A 15697-nucleotide genomic window follows, 5' to 3' on the forward strand; every position below is an offset into this window, starting at 1 on the left:
TTAAAAAACGACATAGTATAGTAAGGCTTTTTTTTCTTAAAAAACGACATAGTATAGTAAGGCTTTTTTTCTTTAAAAAACGACATAGTATAGTAAGGCTTTTTTTTATTAAAAAAACGACATAGTATAGTAAGGCTTTTTTTTCTTAAAAAACGACATAGTATAGTAAGGCTTTTTTTCTTTAAAAAACAACATAGTATAGTAAGGCTTTTTTTTATTAAAAAACGACAAACTATAGTAAGGCTTTTTTTTCTTAAAAAACGACATAATATAGTAAGGCCTTTTTTCTTAAAAAACGACAATTTATAGTAAGGCTTTTTTTCTTTAAAAAACGACATAGTATAGTAAGGCATTTTTTTCTTTAAAAAACGACATAGTATAGTAAGGCTTTTTTTCTTTAAAAAACGACATAGTATAGTAAGGCTTTTTTTTCTTAAAAAACGACATAGTATAGTAAGGCTTATTTTTCTTAAAAAACGACATAGTATAGTAAGGCTTTTTTTCTTAAAAAACGACATAGTATAGTAAGGCTTTTTTTTCTTAAAAAACGACATAGTATAGTAAGGCTTTTTTTCTTTAAAAAAACAACATAGTATAGTAAGGCTTTTTTTTCTTAAAAAACGACATAGTATAGTAAGGCTTATTTTTCTTAAAAAACGACATAGTATAGTAAGGCTTTTTTTCTTCAAAAACGACATAGTATAGTAAGGCTTTTATTTCTTAAAAAAAACGACATAGTATAGTAAGGCTTTTTTTCTTAAAAAAACGACATAGTATAGTAAGGCTTTTTTATTAAAAAAAACGACATAGTATAGTAAGGCTTTTTTATTAAAAAAAACGACATAGTATAGTAAGGCTTTTTTTTTCTTAAAAAACGACATAGTATAGTAAGGCTTTTTTTATTTAAAAAAACGACATAGTATAGTAAGGCTTTTTTTATTAAAAAAACGACATAGTATAGTAAGGCTTTTTTATTAAAAAAACCACATAGTATAGTAAGGCTTTTTTTATTAAAAAAACGACATAGAATAGTAAGGCTTTTTTTTCTTAAAAAACGACATAGTATAGTAAGGCTTTTTTTCTTTAAAAAAAACGACATAGTATAGTAAGGCTTTTTTTATTAAAAAAATGACATAGTATAGTAAGGCTTTTTTATTAAAAAAAAATGACATAGTATAGTAAGGCTTTTTTATTTAAAAAAAACGACATAGTATAGTAAGGCTTTTTTTCTTTAAAAAACGACATAGTATAGTAAGGCTTTTTTTCTTAAAAAAACGACATAGTATAGTAAGGCTTTTTTTCTTAAAAAAACGACATAGTATAGTAAGGCTTTTTTTATTAAAAAAACGACATAGTATAGTAAGGCTTTTTTATTAAAAAAACGACATAGTATAGTAAGGCTTTTTTTCTTAAAAAAAACGACATAGTATAGTAAGGCTTTTTTTATTAAAAAAACGACATAGTATAGTAAGGCTTTTTTATTAAAAAAAAATGACATAGTATAGTAAGGCTTTTTTATTAAAAAAAACGACATAGTATAGTAAGGCTTTTTTTTCTTAAAAAACGACATAGTATAGTAAGCCTTTTTTTTCGTCAAAAAACGACATAGTATAGTAAGGCTTTTTTTTATTTAAAAAACGACATAGTATAGTAAGGCTTTTTTATTAAAAAAAACGACATAGTATAGTAAGGCTTTTTTATTAAAAAAAACGACATAGTATAGTAAGGCTTTTTTTTCTTAAAAAACGACATAGTATAGTAAGGCTTTTTCTCTTCAAAAACGACATAGTATAGTAAGGCTTTTTCTTAAAAAACGACATAGTATAGTAAGGCTTTTTTTCTTTAAAAAACGACATAGTATAGTAAGGCTTTTTTTCTGAAAAAAAACGACATAGTATAGTAAGGCTTTTTTTCTTTAAAAAAAAAACGACATAGTATAGTAAGGCTTTTTTTCTTAAAAATGACCATGTATAGTAAGGCTTTTTCTCTTAAAAAATGACCATGTATCGTAAGGCATATTTTCTATAAAAATGACCATGGTAAGGCTATCTTCTTGAAAAAAAAAAAAACACGAGGTATTTTAGCAATAATAGCCATTTGCCTTTATTGTTCACATAATGAATGAATCTTGGCTTCTGTATGTACAAGATGTTTGTAGAATGTAAGTTACAGTTGACGTCATAGCTTTGGTCACGTGACTTTTATGTCATTCACAGCGTCCAGTCGGGAAGGGTACGCTGACCGGTCGCAGTAGCGACAGATGCACGTCGCCACCGCCATTAAAGATGCTTTTGACAATGTGGAAGAGGAGCTGGAGGACAAGAATGGAGTGTAAAGACATTCCCACTATTATTCAGGTAAATCAAAGAGATAAAAGTATAAGTACTACTACTTACTTTCACAGGGTGGTGGCCCAGTGGATAAGTCATCAGTCTCCCACATCTGTCGTTCTGGGTTCAAATCCAAGTGCCTGCAAAGATTTTCATACTATTGTTCAAGTAAATGAAAGAGGTAAAAGTATAAGTACTACTACTTACTTTCACAGGTTGGTGGCCCAGTGGTTAAGTCATCAGTCTTCCACCTCTGTGGTCTTGGGTTCAAGTCCCAGTGCCTGCAAAGATTTTCATACTATTGTTCAGGTAAATGAAAGAGGTAAAAGTATAAGTACTACTATCTGCTCTCACAGGGTGGTGGCCCAGTGGCTAAGTCATCAGTCTTCCACCTCTTTGGTCTTGGGTTCAAGTCCCAGTGCCTGCAAAGATATTTCTACTATTATTCAGGTAAATGAAAGAGGTAAAAGTACAAGTACTACTGCTTTCTCACACAGGGTGGTGGCCTAATGGATAAGTCATCAGCCTCCCACTTCTGTGGTCCTGGGTTCGAATCCCAGTGCAAGCAAAGATTTTCCCACAATTGTTCAGGTAAAAGAATAAGTATTAATGCCTAAGTGTCTAACTGAATAAAGTATTCAGTGGTGGATGAAGCATTTTGTCCAAAAAAATGACTAAGTGTTTCACCCCATTTCCTTGGATAAAACGTTTCAACACCTATGTATAAGTGGGGCACGAGTTGGTGTAGTGGGTTGCACACTCGCCTTTGCACCGAGAGAACGTGAGTTCGCTTCCCGGTGTCGGCGGTTGACTGACCAAGCAAGCGGTCGAGGGTCGGCCGAAGGCCGACCCGAGAACGCCTTTCGCACATACAGGTCCATCAAGTGTCTTCCGAACTGCCGAAGGCAGTTCGGAATATAACCTTTTACTGAAAAGTATGACTAAGTGTTTAATTTAAATTAAAAAGGTTATTCTTTTTTTTTCTTCTTCTTCCATTTACTCACCGACATGGTTTGGTGATCAACCAAATGACGACAGCGGGAATCGAACCCAGGTCTCCCAGACGGGAGTCCAGTGTTCTAACCTCTGCTCCACCAAGTGGCTTACACTTTTCTCTGTAATCATTTCAGTGTCTTGACAAGAAGTCCACAGAAACAACTAAGTGAAAATGATGTGTCCCATCCAGGGATCAAACCCACGTCTCCCCGACGAAAGACAGGTGAGTTAACCACTACACTACAGTGTTCTCACATCATCACCAAGCAAGAATGCATAATATAGAAAATGAATGAACAATTTTCTATTTAAAAACTTTAAAAGCCTTGCTATACTATGTCGTTTGGGGGGGGCATAGTATAGTTAGGCTTTTTTTCTTTAAAAACGGGAAAAAAAGATCCTAATTTGTGCATGGTTTAAATCAAGTAACACTGATCGTTAGGTACTTACTTTTATTTTGAAAGTCTTGCAGGAAACTCCACTCGTGAAGTTTGACTGGAGGAAAAGTTAACTATGGGGACGTGGTAAGTCAGTCATCCGGCGCTTTTGTTTGCTGAGCCAGAATCTTTCCGACGGAGCCGGCAATGGCTCCTCGAAGGTCGGACTCGGGGAAGAGAAGCGGCCCGGACGGTGGTATTCGGAGCTCGGCCTCGACATCGGCGGGGGCGGGGGGACGTCGCCACTCGGCCGCGGTGCTCCCGTCTGTCCTGACGTTCCTGGTGATCGTCGCCTCCGGAGGCCTGCTACTTATGATCGAAAAAGGAATGCTCAACGGCGTGGAGACGCCTCCTCCCCGGGGAAGTAAGCGGCTGCTTGTCGGCCGGCGTTCGGGTCAGTCGGTGCCGGCGACGGACGACGTCGAGGCTCAGGTAAGACTTGCACTCACTCCTCGCCTGTACTTGAAGATTCATTTCAGACATACAAGACAAACCGGGTCATTTTAGATATAATATTTAGATTTTTTTTAAAAAACGGATTAAAAGAACTGGATTAAAAGCCCTGTATATGCCGTTTTTTATAGATCTAAAACAATGTTTATTTTAGCTTTGTTTAAATTTATTTTTATATTTTCCTTAATGATTTTTGAACTAAAAATTGTAAAAACTCAAAAAAATGTATTAAAAAAATAGTTATTGATTTAAAAGGGGGTAAATCAGGAAATGTAATATACTCCTAAACTCTTCATTTGAATTTGAGCATAAAACAGAAAGTCAGCACTCAAGATTTACTTTCTCGGGCCGCACAAAAATGATGTGGCAGGCCAGATTTGGCCCCCGGGCCGCCACTTTGACACAGGTGGTCTAATCCATTTTGACTGCAGTATATATGGATTAGATGTCTGTTGCCATCAATGACAGGCAGCAAATCAACTAGTCCAAACTTTTAATGTGAATAAAAGTATTTTTTCTCACCTGGAAGCCACTCGCGACGCAAACTTACCCATTTTCCATCTGGTCCAGATCCTGCGGGACATCCGTAACCGGACCTTGACGTCGGTTTGCGGCCAGAAGAACATGCCGCACGACGTCTGGTCGCTGACGCCGCAGCAAAGGAAGACGCTTCTGCAGCACGTACTGGTCAACGACCAGTATCGCTTTCTGTACTGCTACGTACCCAAGGTAGCCTGCTCCAACTGGAAGCGCGTGCTCAAAGTACTGGGCGGCACATTAGAGAGCGTGGACGTCAACATCAAGATGGATCACCAGCGAGATCTCACCTTCCTGTCCTCGCTGAAACCGGACGCCATCCGCTACCGCCTGCGCCATTATTTCAAGTTCATGTTCGTACGCGAGCCCACCGAACGCCTGCTCTCCGCCTACCGGAACAAGTTCGGCGAGATCGAGTCCTACCAGCGCAAGTACGGCGCCGAGATCATCAAACGCTACCGCAAGAACCGCAAGGGCGCCGAAACCTCACGCAGGAACCGCGGCGACGATGTCACCTTCGCAGAGTTTGTTCGTTACCTCCTGGACGAGGACGTAGAACGTATGAACGAACACTGGATGCCCATGTACAACTTGTGCCAGCCCTGCGCCGTGCACTACGACTTTATCGGCTCGTACGAGAGTCTCCAACAGGACGCCGAATCTGTGCTCCGCGCCGTCGGGGCGCCACCGCACGTCACTTTCCCGACAAGGCAGTCGTGGTACAAACCCGTGACGGCAGAGACGCTGCACTATTACTTGTGTGGTCTGCCGCAAAAGCTTCTGAGAGAGCTCCTCCCCAAGTACATTTTAGATTTTTCCCTCTTTGCCTATCCACTCCCCAATACCACCGCTGAGCACTGCCGACATTAAATTAAATTGGGTTGACAATGTTAATGTGAATTTTGGGAGACAACTGAAAGCGACATAGGTACCTATGTCGTTTTTTTTCCAGGAAAAAATGACATAGGTACCTATGTCATTTTTTCCTGGAAAAAAAACGACATAGGTACCTATGTTGTTTTTATTATTCCTGGAAAAAAACGACATATGTACCTATGTCGAAAAAATGACATAGTTACCTGTCGTTTTTTTTCCTGGAAAAAAACAACATAGGTACCTATGTCGAAAAAACGACATAGGTACCTATGTCGTTTTTTTTTTCCTGGGAAAAAAACGACATAGGTACCTATGTCGAAAAAATGACAGTTACCTGTCGTTTTTTCGACATAGGTACCTATGTCGAAAAAATGACAGTTACCTGTCGTTTTTTTTTCCTGGAAAAAAACAACATAGGTACCTATGTCGAAAAAACGACATAGGTACCTATGTCGTTTTTTTTTCCTGGAAAAAAAACGACATAGGTACGTACCTATGTTGTTTTTATTATTCCTGGAAAAAAAACGACATATGTACCTATGTCGAAAAAATGACATAGGTACCTATGTCATTTTTTCCTGGAAAAAAAACGACATAGGTACCTATGTCGAAAAAACGACATAGGTACCTATGTCGAAAAAACGACATAGGTACCTATGTCGAAAAAACGACATAGGTACCTATGTCGAAAAAACGACATGTACCTATGTCGAAAAAACGACATAGGTACCTATGTCGAAAAAAACGACATAGGTACCTATGTCGAAAAAACGACATAGGTACCTATGTCGAAAAAACGACATAGGTACCTATGTCGAAAAAACGACATAGGTACCTATGTCGAAAAAAACGACATAGGTACCTATGTCGAAAAAACGACATAGGTACCTATGTCGAAAAAACGACATAGGTACCTATGTCGAAAAAACGACATAGGTACCTATGTCGAAAAAACGACATAGGTACCTATGTCGAAAAAACGACATAGGTACCTATGTCGAAAAAACGACATAGGTACCTATGTCGAAAAAACGACATAGGTACCTATGTCGTTTTTTTTTTTCCTGGAAAAAAACAACATAGGTACCTATGTCGAAAAAACGACATAGGTACGTACCTATGTCATTTTTTTTTCCTGGAAAAAAAACGACATAGGTACCTATGTCATTTTTCCCTGGAAAAAAAAAACGACATAAAAACATTGTAATTTGCAGTCCTAACATAATGTTCAACCCAAAATATTATATGCACTTATTATTCAATTTGGATATTTTAGTATTGTATGTTTACATTTTCTACTTTTGAGTCCACTAAACATCTATTGTATTTTATATATTTTTTACTTACTTGAGTAAAGAATGTTCACATTTTTACAGCATGACTTTTCTTCAGCTGCTAAAACGTACACAGAACACAAGGTCAGCGGGTTGTGGATTATTTTCTCTCGGCTTAAACGGTGAGTCGTTTTGATCTGAGGAAATATTTGGCCTTTTGGTCTATTTCTACGACGGATTTAAGAAAAAAATTAACAAAAATCGTCTCCCCAAAAAAAACGATTTTTCTTGAGTGTGCTGACACATGCAATTGTGCATCAAATGTTTTTTAAACAACTTTAAAATAATTTTAAAAAACATCTAAAAACTGGAAATAAAAGGACAAAAAAGTTTTTAAAATTTTGAAAAAATGACATTTAAATATCACCCAAAAAATTACAAGAATTGATATTTCACTTGATGACTGCTAAACCATTTTTTGTTGAAATTAATGTCATTATTTCTTTAATAAATTAAGGAGTGCAACCTCTCAAAGCGAGAGCATTTATAAGGCAAACTAAAAATATAATTATATATATATATATGTATAAAAACATCAAGAAACATGCAATACCTATTAATTGGCGGTAATGGTAGTCCTCCCATTTAAAACGACAGTCCAGCTAGTGAGGGCTCCTCTAATGTGGTAGGAACCAGTCAGCCATTTTGGATGGTGTTACTTCCATATAGGTGGTCTTCAAACCAAAATTAGTCCCTGAAACTCACGTGTCTGTAAAGATGACAAGATACCATAAGATAGTTGGATGAAATGGAATTTCTTTGGGTTATCAATAAAAAGTGCGGGTATGTAAATAGCCTTATAGGCATGACTTACTGCTGCTCCCTGGTCGGCCTCACATTAGTCTGTTCGTTGACCTCCGCCTGTCGTTCAGGTACTTGTAGATTCTGGTTGTTGCAGTCGCCGCTGTAAATAAGCAAAATGTTAAGATGCCATTATTAAATAGCAATAGCTTTTTCCTCACTAAAGATTTGTTGTGGGTTGAAAAAAGTCTGATGATTTCCCAACCATCCTCATTGACATTTCTATGAGTAAAGTCTGCTAAATACTACTCTTTTGAAATGATTTATTTTGTATCACAGTTCAATTCATTACTGGTTAGTCCTAATAATAACATGAAAAGCAGGATTGAGCCTCTTTTTTAGTGATATACATGTGAATTATGTTAAATTTAGACTCGGGTTTGGTTCACGGGCCACTTTAACGTCAACTTGATTTCACGTAAGCCGGATCATTTCATAAATAATACTTATATCTTTTTTTATTAATGGATTAAAACAAATGGATTAAAATCCCTGAATATTCCGTTTTTTTATAGATCTAAAACAAAGTCTATTTTAGTTTTTTTTGATATATTTTTAGATTTTACAAAATGATTTTTGAACTAAAAACAGAAAAAAATGGATTAAAAAATGACAATTATTGATTTACAAGGGATCATTTTATATATAATATTTAGATCTTTTTTTAAATTTTTTATAAATGGATTAAAACAACTGGATTAAAATCCCTGAATATTCCGTTTTTTATAGATCTAAAACAAAGTCTATTTTAGCTTTTTTTGATATATTTTTAGATTTTACAAAATGATTTTTGAACTAAAAAAACAGAAAAAAATGGATTAAAAAATAACAATTATTGATTTAAAAGGGGAAAAAATCAGGAAACTTAATATCCATCTATACTATTCATTTAAATTTGATCCTAAAACAGAAAGTCCGCACTGATAATTAACATTCTCGGGCCACACAAAATGATGCGGCGGGCCACATTTGGCCCCCGAGCCGCCACTTTGACACCTGTTCTAAAACGACCCACACGCCAACTAATTTGCCTTACATGATATTGTTTGCTGGTGCGGTGAGCCGGTCTCGTAGCACCCTCAGTTTGAAGTCTCTGTCGCTGAGCTTCTGAAGCGTGGCGTTAAGCAGCGTCTGCAAGTTGATCCCCCTTGCCTTTTCGTCCTCGAGTTGCTTTTTCAGCGACTCAGTTTCCGAGCGAACCTCGAGAGCAAAAAAAAAACCAAAAGATATAGCAAACTTCTCCATTAAAATAATACACAAGAACAACAAGAGCGAGGAAGCCTCACGATATCGAGCTCCAGGCTTTTAGACGTGAGCTCGCACGCTGTCAGCTCCTTGTCCGAGTCCAGTCTGGTGCAGAGCTCTCGCACGCTGGCCAGGGCGGAGAGAAGGGCGCCCAGGGTTTCCTGGGCTTTGCGCAGCTCCATGTCGATGGCGCTCACCAGCTCCTCCGTCATCTGCAGTCGCTGCTCGTTCTCTTGGAGGTTTGACTGGGTCGCCTGCAGGCGCTCCACCAGTTCAAAATTCTCCTGATCCTGTGGTGGAACGTATCAAAGTCACGACTGCTTTTAGGGTTTAATGACCGTATTTTCACGACTATAAGGCGCACTTAAAAGTCTTAAATTTTCTCTAAAATAGACAGTGCGCCTTATAATCCAGTGCGCCTTATATATAGAAAAAAATGAAAACCAAAAACCACCACTGTCGGATATTAAAAAAACACAAACGCCTGAACTGAAACAATACTGTTAAATATGCAGATCAGCCATCTTAGTTTACAACATCGTCCATCATATAGCTCCTCCCCCACTGCAAGATTTTATACAAAAAAATCCAAAACATCAACAATGGCTGGCTCTAGAGGTGACTGTGGTGTAGTGAGTGCTTCATACCTGGAAGTCAATAGCAATTACCGTTTTTTTTTTACGACTATAAGGCGCACTTAAAAGTCTTAAATTTTCTCCAAAATAGACAGTGCACCTTATAATACAGTGCGCCTTATATATGGAAAAATGTCATTCATTGAGGGTGCGCCTTATAATGCGGTGCGCCTTATAGTCGTGAAAATACGGTAAGTCACGATTTGCTTTCAGATTTTCAATGACCCCCCCAAAAAAAACATTGAAATGTTGAATGGTGAAAATACAGTAATCCCTTGAATATCATGGTTTCCTACATCATGTTATTTTTTTTCTAGGGTATTTTTTTGTAAGTTTATAAAAATGTGAATATCCACGCTGAATAACAATATTATTATTATTTTGTTTTTTAAAACTAGGAGTGACCCTATTTTGCAGTTATTCATTTTATTTTTATAACTGGATTAAATAAACTGGATTAAAAGCCCTGAATATTTTTTCATAAATCTAAAACAATGTTTATTTGAGCTTTTTTAAAATAAATCTTTAGATTTTACCAAATGATTTTTGAACTAAAAACACAGAAAAAATGGATTAAATAAATTACAATTATTGATTTAAAACGGGAAAAATCAGGATATTTAATATACATCTATACTCTTCCTTTTAATTTGATCCTAAAACAGAAAGTCGGCACTCATGATTGACTAAGGCTAGCATTGCTATTCTTGAAAATCCATAGGAAATTCGAAGTGTATTATTCTCACCTTTGTCCTCATCATGTCCTCAATCCTGTAAATTGCATTGATATAAGAGTGCATGCTCAATTTGAGCTGGTCTCGCTCACGTAGAATCTCCTCCATCCCAGCATTGATATTCTAAACAAGCCAAGAATGAAAACCACTTGTTATGACAAGCTAAATAAAATAGACATAAATCATAGACTTGATAGAGTTGATTATTATTACTTGCTTCTCTTTGGTCAGCGTGGTCTTGTCACCTTGTAGCTTTATGTTCTCTTGCACCATGCATTGTTGGGACAAATCTAATTGTTTTGGCAAGTTGGCAAGGTTCCCCTCTAGATTTTTGGACGCCTCCTGCAGTTGCCTGAGGAGGAAAAAAAACATCCTTCATTCCTATTCGCAATCATGGAAAGAAAATTGGTTAATGGGGACCGGGACGCCCCGCAATAAGTGCATTTCCGTGAAGTAGGCGTGCCCCTTCAAAAATGCTTAAAGAAACGTCTAACACAAAAGCACCACCAAGCAAAAACATCATAGTAGTCCGGATGGAGGATTTTCTGCAGTTTTTTGTACGTAAGAAACATCGTTATTGGGAGTTGTGAACATTTTTTTTGGGTGGTGAAGATGCGCCTGTAAACAGCCACGACGTCATTAATGCCATTCCTGAACTCTCACCATGTTATTGACCATTTCTTTGGCCTTTTTTGATGCAATTACTAATTCTTATTGAATATTTTGTTTCCACCTCTGGTCAAATGATGTAATTTATAATTTTAATTGAATATCTTTAAATTTTGTATTTATTTTTTTCCTGAAAAAAATCTGCAAAGCTCTGAGTCCGCGACAGCTAAAGGGCCAAGTAGCGATGGAACACTGTACTAATTCTTATTGAATATTTTGTTTCCATCTCTTGAAAAATGATGTAATTTATCATTTTAATTGAATATATTTAAATTTTGTATTATTTTTTTCCTGAAAAAAATCTGCGAAGCTCTGAGTCCGCGATAGCTAAAGCGCCATGTAGCGAGGGAACACTGTATTCATCTGTAAACAAACCCAAGAGCTCGAGCGGCCTTCTTTCGTTGAGCCGTAGCGGATTCTTCTTCTTCTTCACTTTTCTGAAGACGTTCAGCAGGCTGAAAGTCCCAGCGAGTGTCCAATTTGGTGTCTTTACACACCGACAGCTGCGAGCGAAGCTCCAGCCTTTCCCGCTCCAGCTTTGGGACATAAACACATGCAAATGTCAACAAGCCAGCTTCTAAGGTCATTTCTGTAAGGCACAGTGTCAAAGTGGCGGCCCGGGGGCCAAATCTGGCCAGCCACATCATTTTGTGCGGTCCGAGAAGGTAAATCATGAGTGCCGACTTTCTGTTTTTAGGATCAAATTAAAATGAAGAGTATAGATGTATATAAAATATCCTGATTTTCCCCATTTAAAACCAATAACTGTCATTTTTTTATCATTTTTTTCCTGTGTTTTTAGTTCAAAAATAAAAAACAATATAAAAATATATTTAAAAAAGCTAGAATAAACATTTTTAGCTCTATAAAAAACTATATAAAACTGAGTAGATGTATATAAAATTTCCATATTTTCCTTAATTTTTTAATCATTTTTTTCTGTTTTCAGTTCAAAAAACATTTCATAAAATCTAAAAATATATAAAAATATTGTGTTTTCCACTATAATATGGAACATAATGAGTAAAAGAGATTTTCCCTTTACTACTAAGAAAAAAAACATGAAACAATAAACATGGTTTTAGATCTATAAAAAAAATGGAATTTTGGCGTTGATGACAACAATGACTCACATTCTGGACGGCTTTTTCCAGGTCGACAATTCGATCTAAACTACTTGGACGGGTGTCTGGAAGTTCCTGCGAAAACAAAAACCCAGCAGTTGGAATATAAACTAAAGAGCAAAGGTGTCCAATTCAAATCTGTGGCAAACATGGAGAAGCACTACCAATTTCATCATATGCAGTTTTGGGTATGATGACAATTAGGCTTTTTGTTGTTGTTGATGACGACAAAGTTTATGTCCGATTATTATTATTATTATCATGTCATAAAAAAATAAGGTACCATATTTTCACCACTATAAGGCGCACCGCATTATAAGGCGCACCCTCAATGAATGACATTTTTTTCCATATATAAGGCGCACTGAATTATAAGGCGCACTGTATTATAAGGCGCACTGTATTATAAGGCGCACTGTCTATTTTGGAGAAAGTTTAAGAGTTTTAAGTACGCCTTATAGTCGTGAAAATAGGGTAATTGCTATTGACTTCCAGGTATGAAGCACTCACTACTTTACAGTCACATCTAGAGCCAGCCACTGTTGATGTTTTGATTGTTTTTTTTTGCATAAAATCTTGCAGTGGGGGAGGAGCTATATGATGGGAGATTTTGTAAACTAAAATGGCATCTGCATTTTTAACAGTATTGTTTCAGTTCAGGCATTTGTGTTTTTTTAATATCCGATAGTGGTGGTTTTTGGTTTTCTGTTTTTTTTCCCATATATAAGGCGCACTGTATTATAAGGCGCACTGTCTATTTAGGAGAAAATTTAAGACTTTTAAGTGCGCCTTATAGTCGTGAAAATACGGTAACCAAAAACGTTTTTAAAGAAAACGCCTTTTTAAAAAGACTTTTTTTTGATTGCCTTATAACATTTAGAAACTTTCAACATTCCATATTTTAACATGTAATTCGCAGAACTAGACAAACCATGAAAAAATGATTCACATTTAGTCAAAAATAATAATAAATACAGTACCCTACCATCCCCTGACCTAAAACCTATAGAAACCTCCCCCCAAAAAAACTTAAGATGAAAAATACATGGAAAAACTGATAAAACAGCAACTTACCCCTCTTACTTTAACAAGGTTATCCTCCAAATCCTTAATGACTTCCTGCTGACTGATAATAACTTCCTGTGGAAACAAGGTTGAAAACTTCAATCTTAAATTGCTACTTGCGTACATACACTCTTCAATTAGGTTTCCTCACTTTGGAAGCGGACAAATTTCGGTACGCAATATCCAGCACTTGCTTTTTGTCCATCTTGGTCTGCCTCATGACGTTGTTTTTTTGCGTTAACTTTCGACACAGGTCCAAATTCTTCAGAGAAAGGTCGGCTACTTCGGCCGTAGCTTTTTGCTGCAGTCCTTCGATTTTATGCTCGAGTGTTTTGTTGCTCTCTTGCAGATACTCAATCTGAATTTTAAAAAAAATTCAAAATTGGCTTTGGCATTAAAAAAAATAATAAGACAGTCCTTTTTTTTACCTGAAGGTTGAGATAACAAATCAATTTCTTGTTGGTGTTGTTCTGAGTCTCCAAATTAAAGACCTGGTGAGGTCCTTGAAGTGCATGATTGAGATTATCAATGTCTTTGTCTCTCTCAGCCACCTGGAACAGAAAATTCCGTTAAATTGACGAATTCTTGCAGGATTGTCCAGTTGTTTTTTATTTACTTGAGAGAGTAAGATTTTGATACATCCGTGTGCATTTTCTAGGTCTGATTTGACTTTGTTGATGTTTTCCTGCAGCCCAAGAAGCCTGCAAGACAAAAAGGAGGGCTGAAATTAACATTTTTCCAAAAACAAAATGAAGAATACTCTAAAAAATTGTGTATTTTATAACTATAATATAACTTTCTTACATTTTGTTAGCATCAGGTAGTTTTTTTTAATGAATTGTTGGTGTTTGGTTTAACACTAAAATGTTTTTGAAGTTGAGTTTGAGAGATAGAAAGTAATTTAGGCATTGTTAATGAGTGTGTTAAGATGTGTTGTATTATTTTTTTGGGGTTCACACTGTGTTAAGGAAGAAGCACTTGAGATTATTAACAAACTTTTCGTCCGTCACTTGTAGTCGTTCATCGCCGTGATCAGGCGATTTGGATGTAGGCCGATTAGGAAGAGGTACGACGGCTTCATGGGTCTGCTGCATTCTCTTTTGGCATCTGAAAAGAACAACTTGGTTCACTCAAGTACAATTGTGCCAGAAATTACCCGAATACGGGATGAATAAAGTTATCCAATCCATAGACTCACTTTTGACATGTTTTTCTATCATGCTAGGCGGCCAGGGGTGTCAGACTGGGCCGGGTTAACAACAACTCGATTTCATGTGGGCCGGACCATTTTGGATATAAAATTAGATTTTTTTTTAAATTTTATAAATGATTAAAAGAACTGGATTAAAAGCTTTGAATGTTCCATTTTATTTAGATCTAAAACAATGTTTATTTTAGCTTTTTTTATATATTTTTAGATTTTACAAAATGATTTTTGAACTAAAAACACAGAAAAATTGATTTAAAAAAATGACAAATTAATTTAAAAGGGTGAAAATCAGGAAATGTAAAATACATCTATACTCTTCATTTTAATTTCATCCTAAAACAGAAAGTCGCCACTCATGATTTACTTTCTCGGACCGCACAAAATGATGTGGCAGGCCAGATTTGGCCCCCGGGCCGCCACTTTGACACCATGCTAGGCCTTATTTATTGACAACCTTAACTGTTTAATATGCAAAATAAGGTGATAAAGAAAAGCCCAATGTCCAAAACACTAATGAAAGAAAATTAAATAAACAAGTTTATGTGGATGTACAATTGAAAAATATGCTAGAAGTTAGCATAACTTGTACCCACCAGTTAATTTTCGTTGGAACACACATGGAAATTCAGAGGCATCGTACACATTAGGATACTTTTGTATCATATTAATAATAATAATGATGATAATAATGATGATAATAATAATAATAATAATGTTACCTGACATCGTCTTGCGGCCGTTTCACAATGTTTTCTGTGGCCGATTGAATTTGGGGAATCTCGTACGATGGACCCAAAGTGACATCATGGCTTCTTTTTTTTGCCTAAAATTGCAAATTTACGAAGGGCTACAAGTCCAAAAACAATCGAATTTGAGCGTTGAGTCGAGTTGCAAATACACAGAAGACGAGACGATTATTTTCCAATAATTTTGTAACACACAAGCGTAGAGGATATTTGATGTTGACCGTAAGATTAAAGGTTCGCAAATGTTTGTTTAACAAGCAGCGTCGCGTGACGTCATCTGTTTACTAGCATAGTTAGGCTAGCTAAATTTGGTTATTTTTATTTTTATTTTTTACTTGCGGTAATGCGCTTTTCTTGCATGTGGTGATGCCGTTTTTGTTGATTATTATTTTTCTTCGACAAGGCGTATATTTGTTCCTTTAGAATTTTGAAAGATTTATATTACAATGAAAAAAACCGCTGTCATTCGTGACGTCATAAAGCCAATATTATTTTATTCAAAACG

The 15697-nt window shown here is 36.2% G+C and overlaps 2 protein-coding genes and 3 long non-coding RNA genes across 7 annotated transcripts; 3 read left to right on the top strand and 2 right to left on the bottom strand.

The window, feature by feature from the left end:
* Positions 1–2041: 2041 nt before the first annotated feature.
* On the bottom strand, positions 2042–4562 carry LOC144196438 (uncharacterized). The gene is made up of 5 exons (XR_013326320.1): positions 3777–4562; positions 2685–2752; positions 2538–2611; positions 2397–2470; positions 2042–2311 (listed from the first exon to the last, which is right to left on the bottom strand). It is a non-coding gene; the product is annotated as an uncharacterized LOC144196438 (long non-coding RNA).
* On the top strand, positions 2166–3552 carry LOC144196439 (uncharacterized). The gene is made up of 4 exons (XR_013326321.1): positions 2166–2331; positions 2405–2511; positions 2687–2780; positions 3461–3552. It is a non-coding gene; the product is annotated as an uncharacterized LOC144196439 (long non-coding RNA).
* On the top strand, positions 3755–5691 carry chst14 (carbohydrate (N-acetylgalactosamine 4-0) sulfotransferase 14). Of its 2 annotated transcripts, XM_077716619.1 has the most exons (3): positions 3782–3850; positions 3925–4195; positions 4787–5691. In XM_077716619.1, exons 1-3 carry the CDS (start codon positions 3840–3842, stop codon positions 5621–5623), a joined length of 1119 nt encoding a protein of 372 aa, XP_077572745.1. In that variant the 5' UTR covers positions 3782–3839; the 3' UTR covers positions 5624–5691. The 2 variants fall into 2 exon arrangements, with proteins under 2 accessions (XP_077572744.1, XP_077572745.1); XM_077716618.1 differs by having other exon boundaries at positions 3755–4195.
* A 990-nt stretch (positions 5692–6681) lies between these two features.
* On the top strand, positions 6682–7759 carry LOC144196521 (uncharacterized). The gene is made up of 2 exons (XR_013326340.1): positions 6682–6742; positions 6785–7759. It is a non-coding gene; the product is annotated as an uncharacterized LOC144196521 (long non-coding RNA).
* Positions 6951–15556, bottom strand: LOC144196520 (uncharacterized). 2 transcript variants are annotated; one of them, XM_077716756.1, is made up of 15 exons: positions 15166–15556; positions 14233–14343; positions 13853–13937; positions 13665–13787; positions 13388–13594; positions 13246–13311; positions 12181–12246; positions 11423–11583; positions 10701–10730; positions 10592–10667; positions 10391–10501; positions 9051–9299; positions 8801–8964; positions 7778–7867; positions 6951–7672 (listed from the first exon to the last, which is right to left on the bottom strand). In XM_077716756.1, exons 2-15 carry the CDS (start codon positions 14328–14330, stop codon positions 7651–7653), a joined length of 1548 nt encoding a protein of 515 aa, XP_077572882.1. In that variant the 5' UTR covers positions 14331–14343; positions 15166–15556; the 3' UTR covers positions 6951–7650. The 2 variants fall into 2 exon arrangements, with proteins under 2 accessions (XP_077572882.1, XP_077572881.1); XM_077716755.1 differs by having other exon boundaries at positions 10592–10730; positions 15166–15553.
* Between the last annotated feature and the right edge of the window lie 141 nt (positions 15557–15697).

Source organism: Stigmatopora nigra, chromosome 5, assembly GCF_051989575.1.
Source record: "Stigmatopora nigra isolate UIUO_SnigA chromosome 5, RoL_Snig_1.1, whole genome shotgun sequence".
Classification (NCBI taxonomy): Eukaryota; Metazoa; Chordata; class Actinopteri; order Syngnathiformes; family Syngnathidae; genus Stigmatopora; species Stigmatopora nigra.

Bases quoted from the DNA above. Each gene is read 5' to 3' on its own strand.
- chst14 (XM_077716618.1), top strand. From the start codon at position 3,911: ATGGCTCCTCGAAGGTCGGACTCGGGGAAGAGAAGCGGCCCGGACGGT. The intron at 4,196-4,786 runs GTAAGACTTGCA...CATCTGGTCCAG, and splicing joins CGGACGACGTCGAGGCTCAG to ATCCTGCGGGACATCCGTAA.
- LOC144196520 (XM_077716755.1), bottom strand. From the start codon at position 14,330: ATGCAGCAGACCCATGAAGCCGTCGTACCTCTTCCTAATCGGCCTACA. The intron at 13,788-13,852 runs GTAAATAAAAAA...TTTCTGTTCCAG, and splicing joins TCAAAATCTTACTCTCTCAA to GTGGCTGAGAGAGACAAAGA. The intron at 10,731-11,422 runs GTTTGTTTACAG...TTTCCTCCTCAG, and splicing joins AAGGCCGCTCGAGCTCTTGG to GCAACTGCAGGAGGCGTCCA.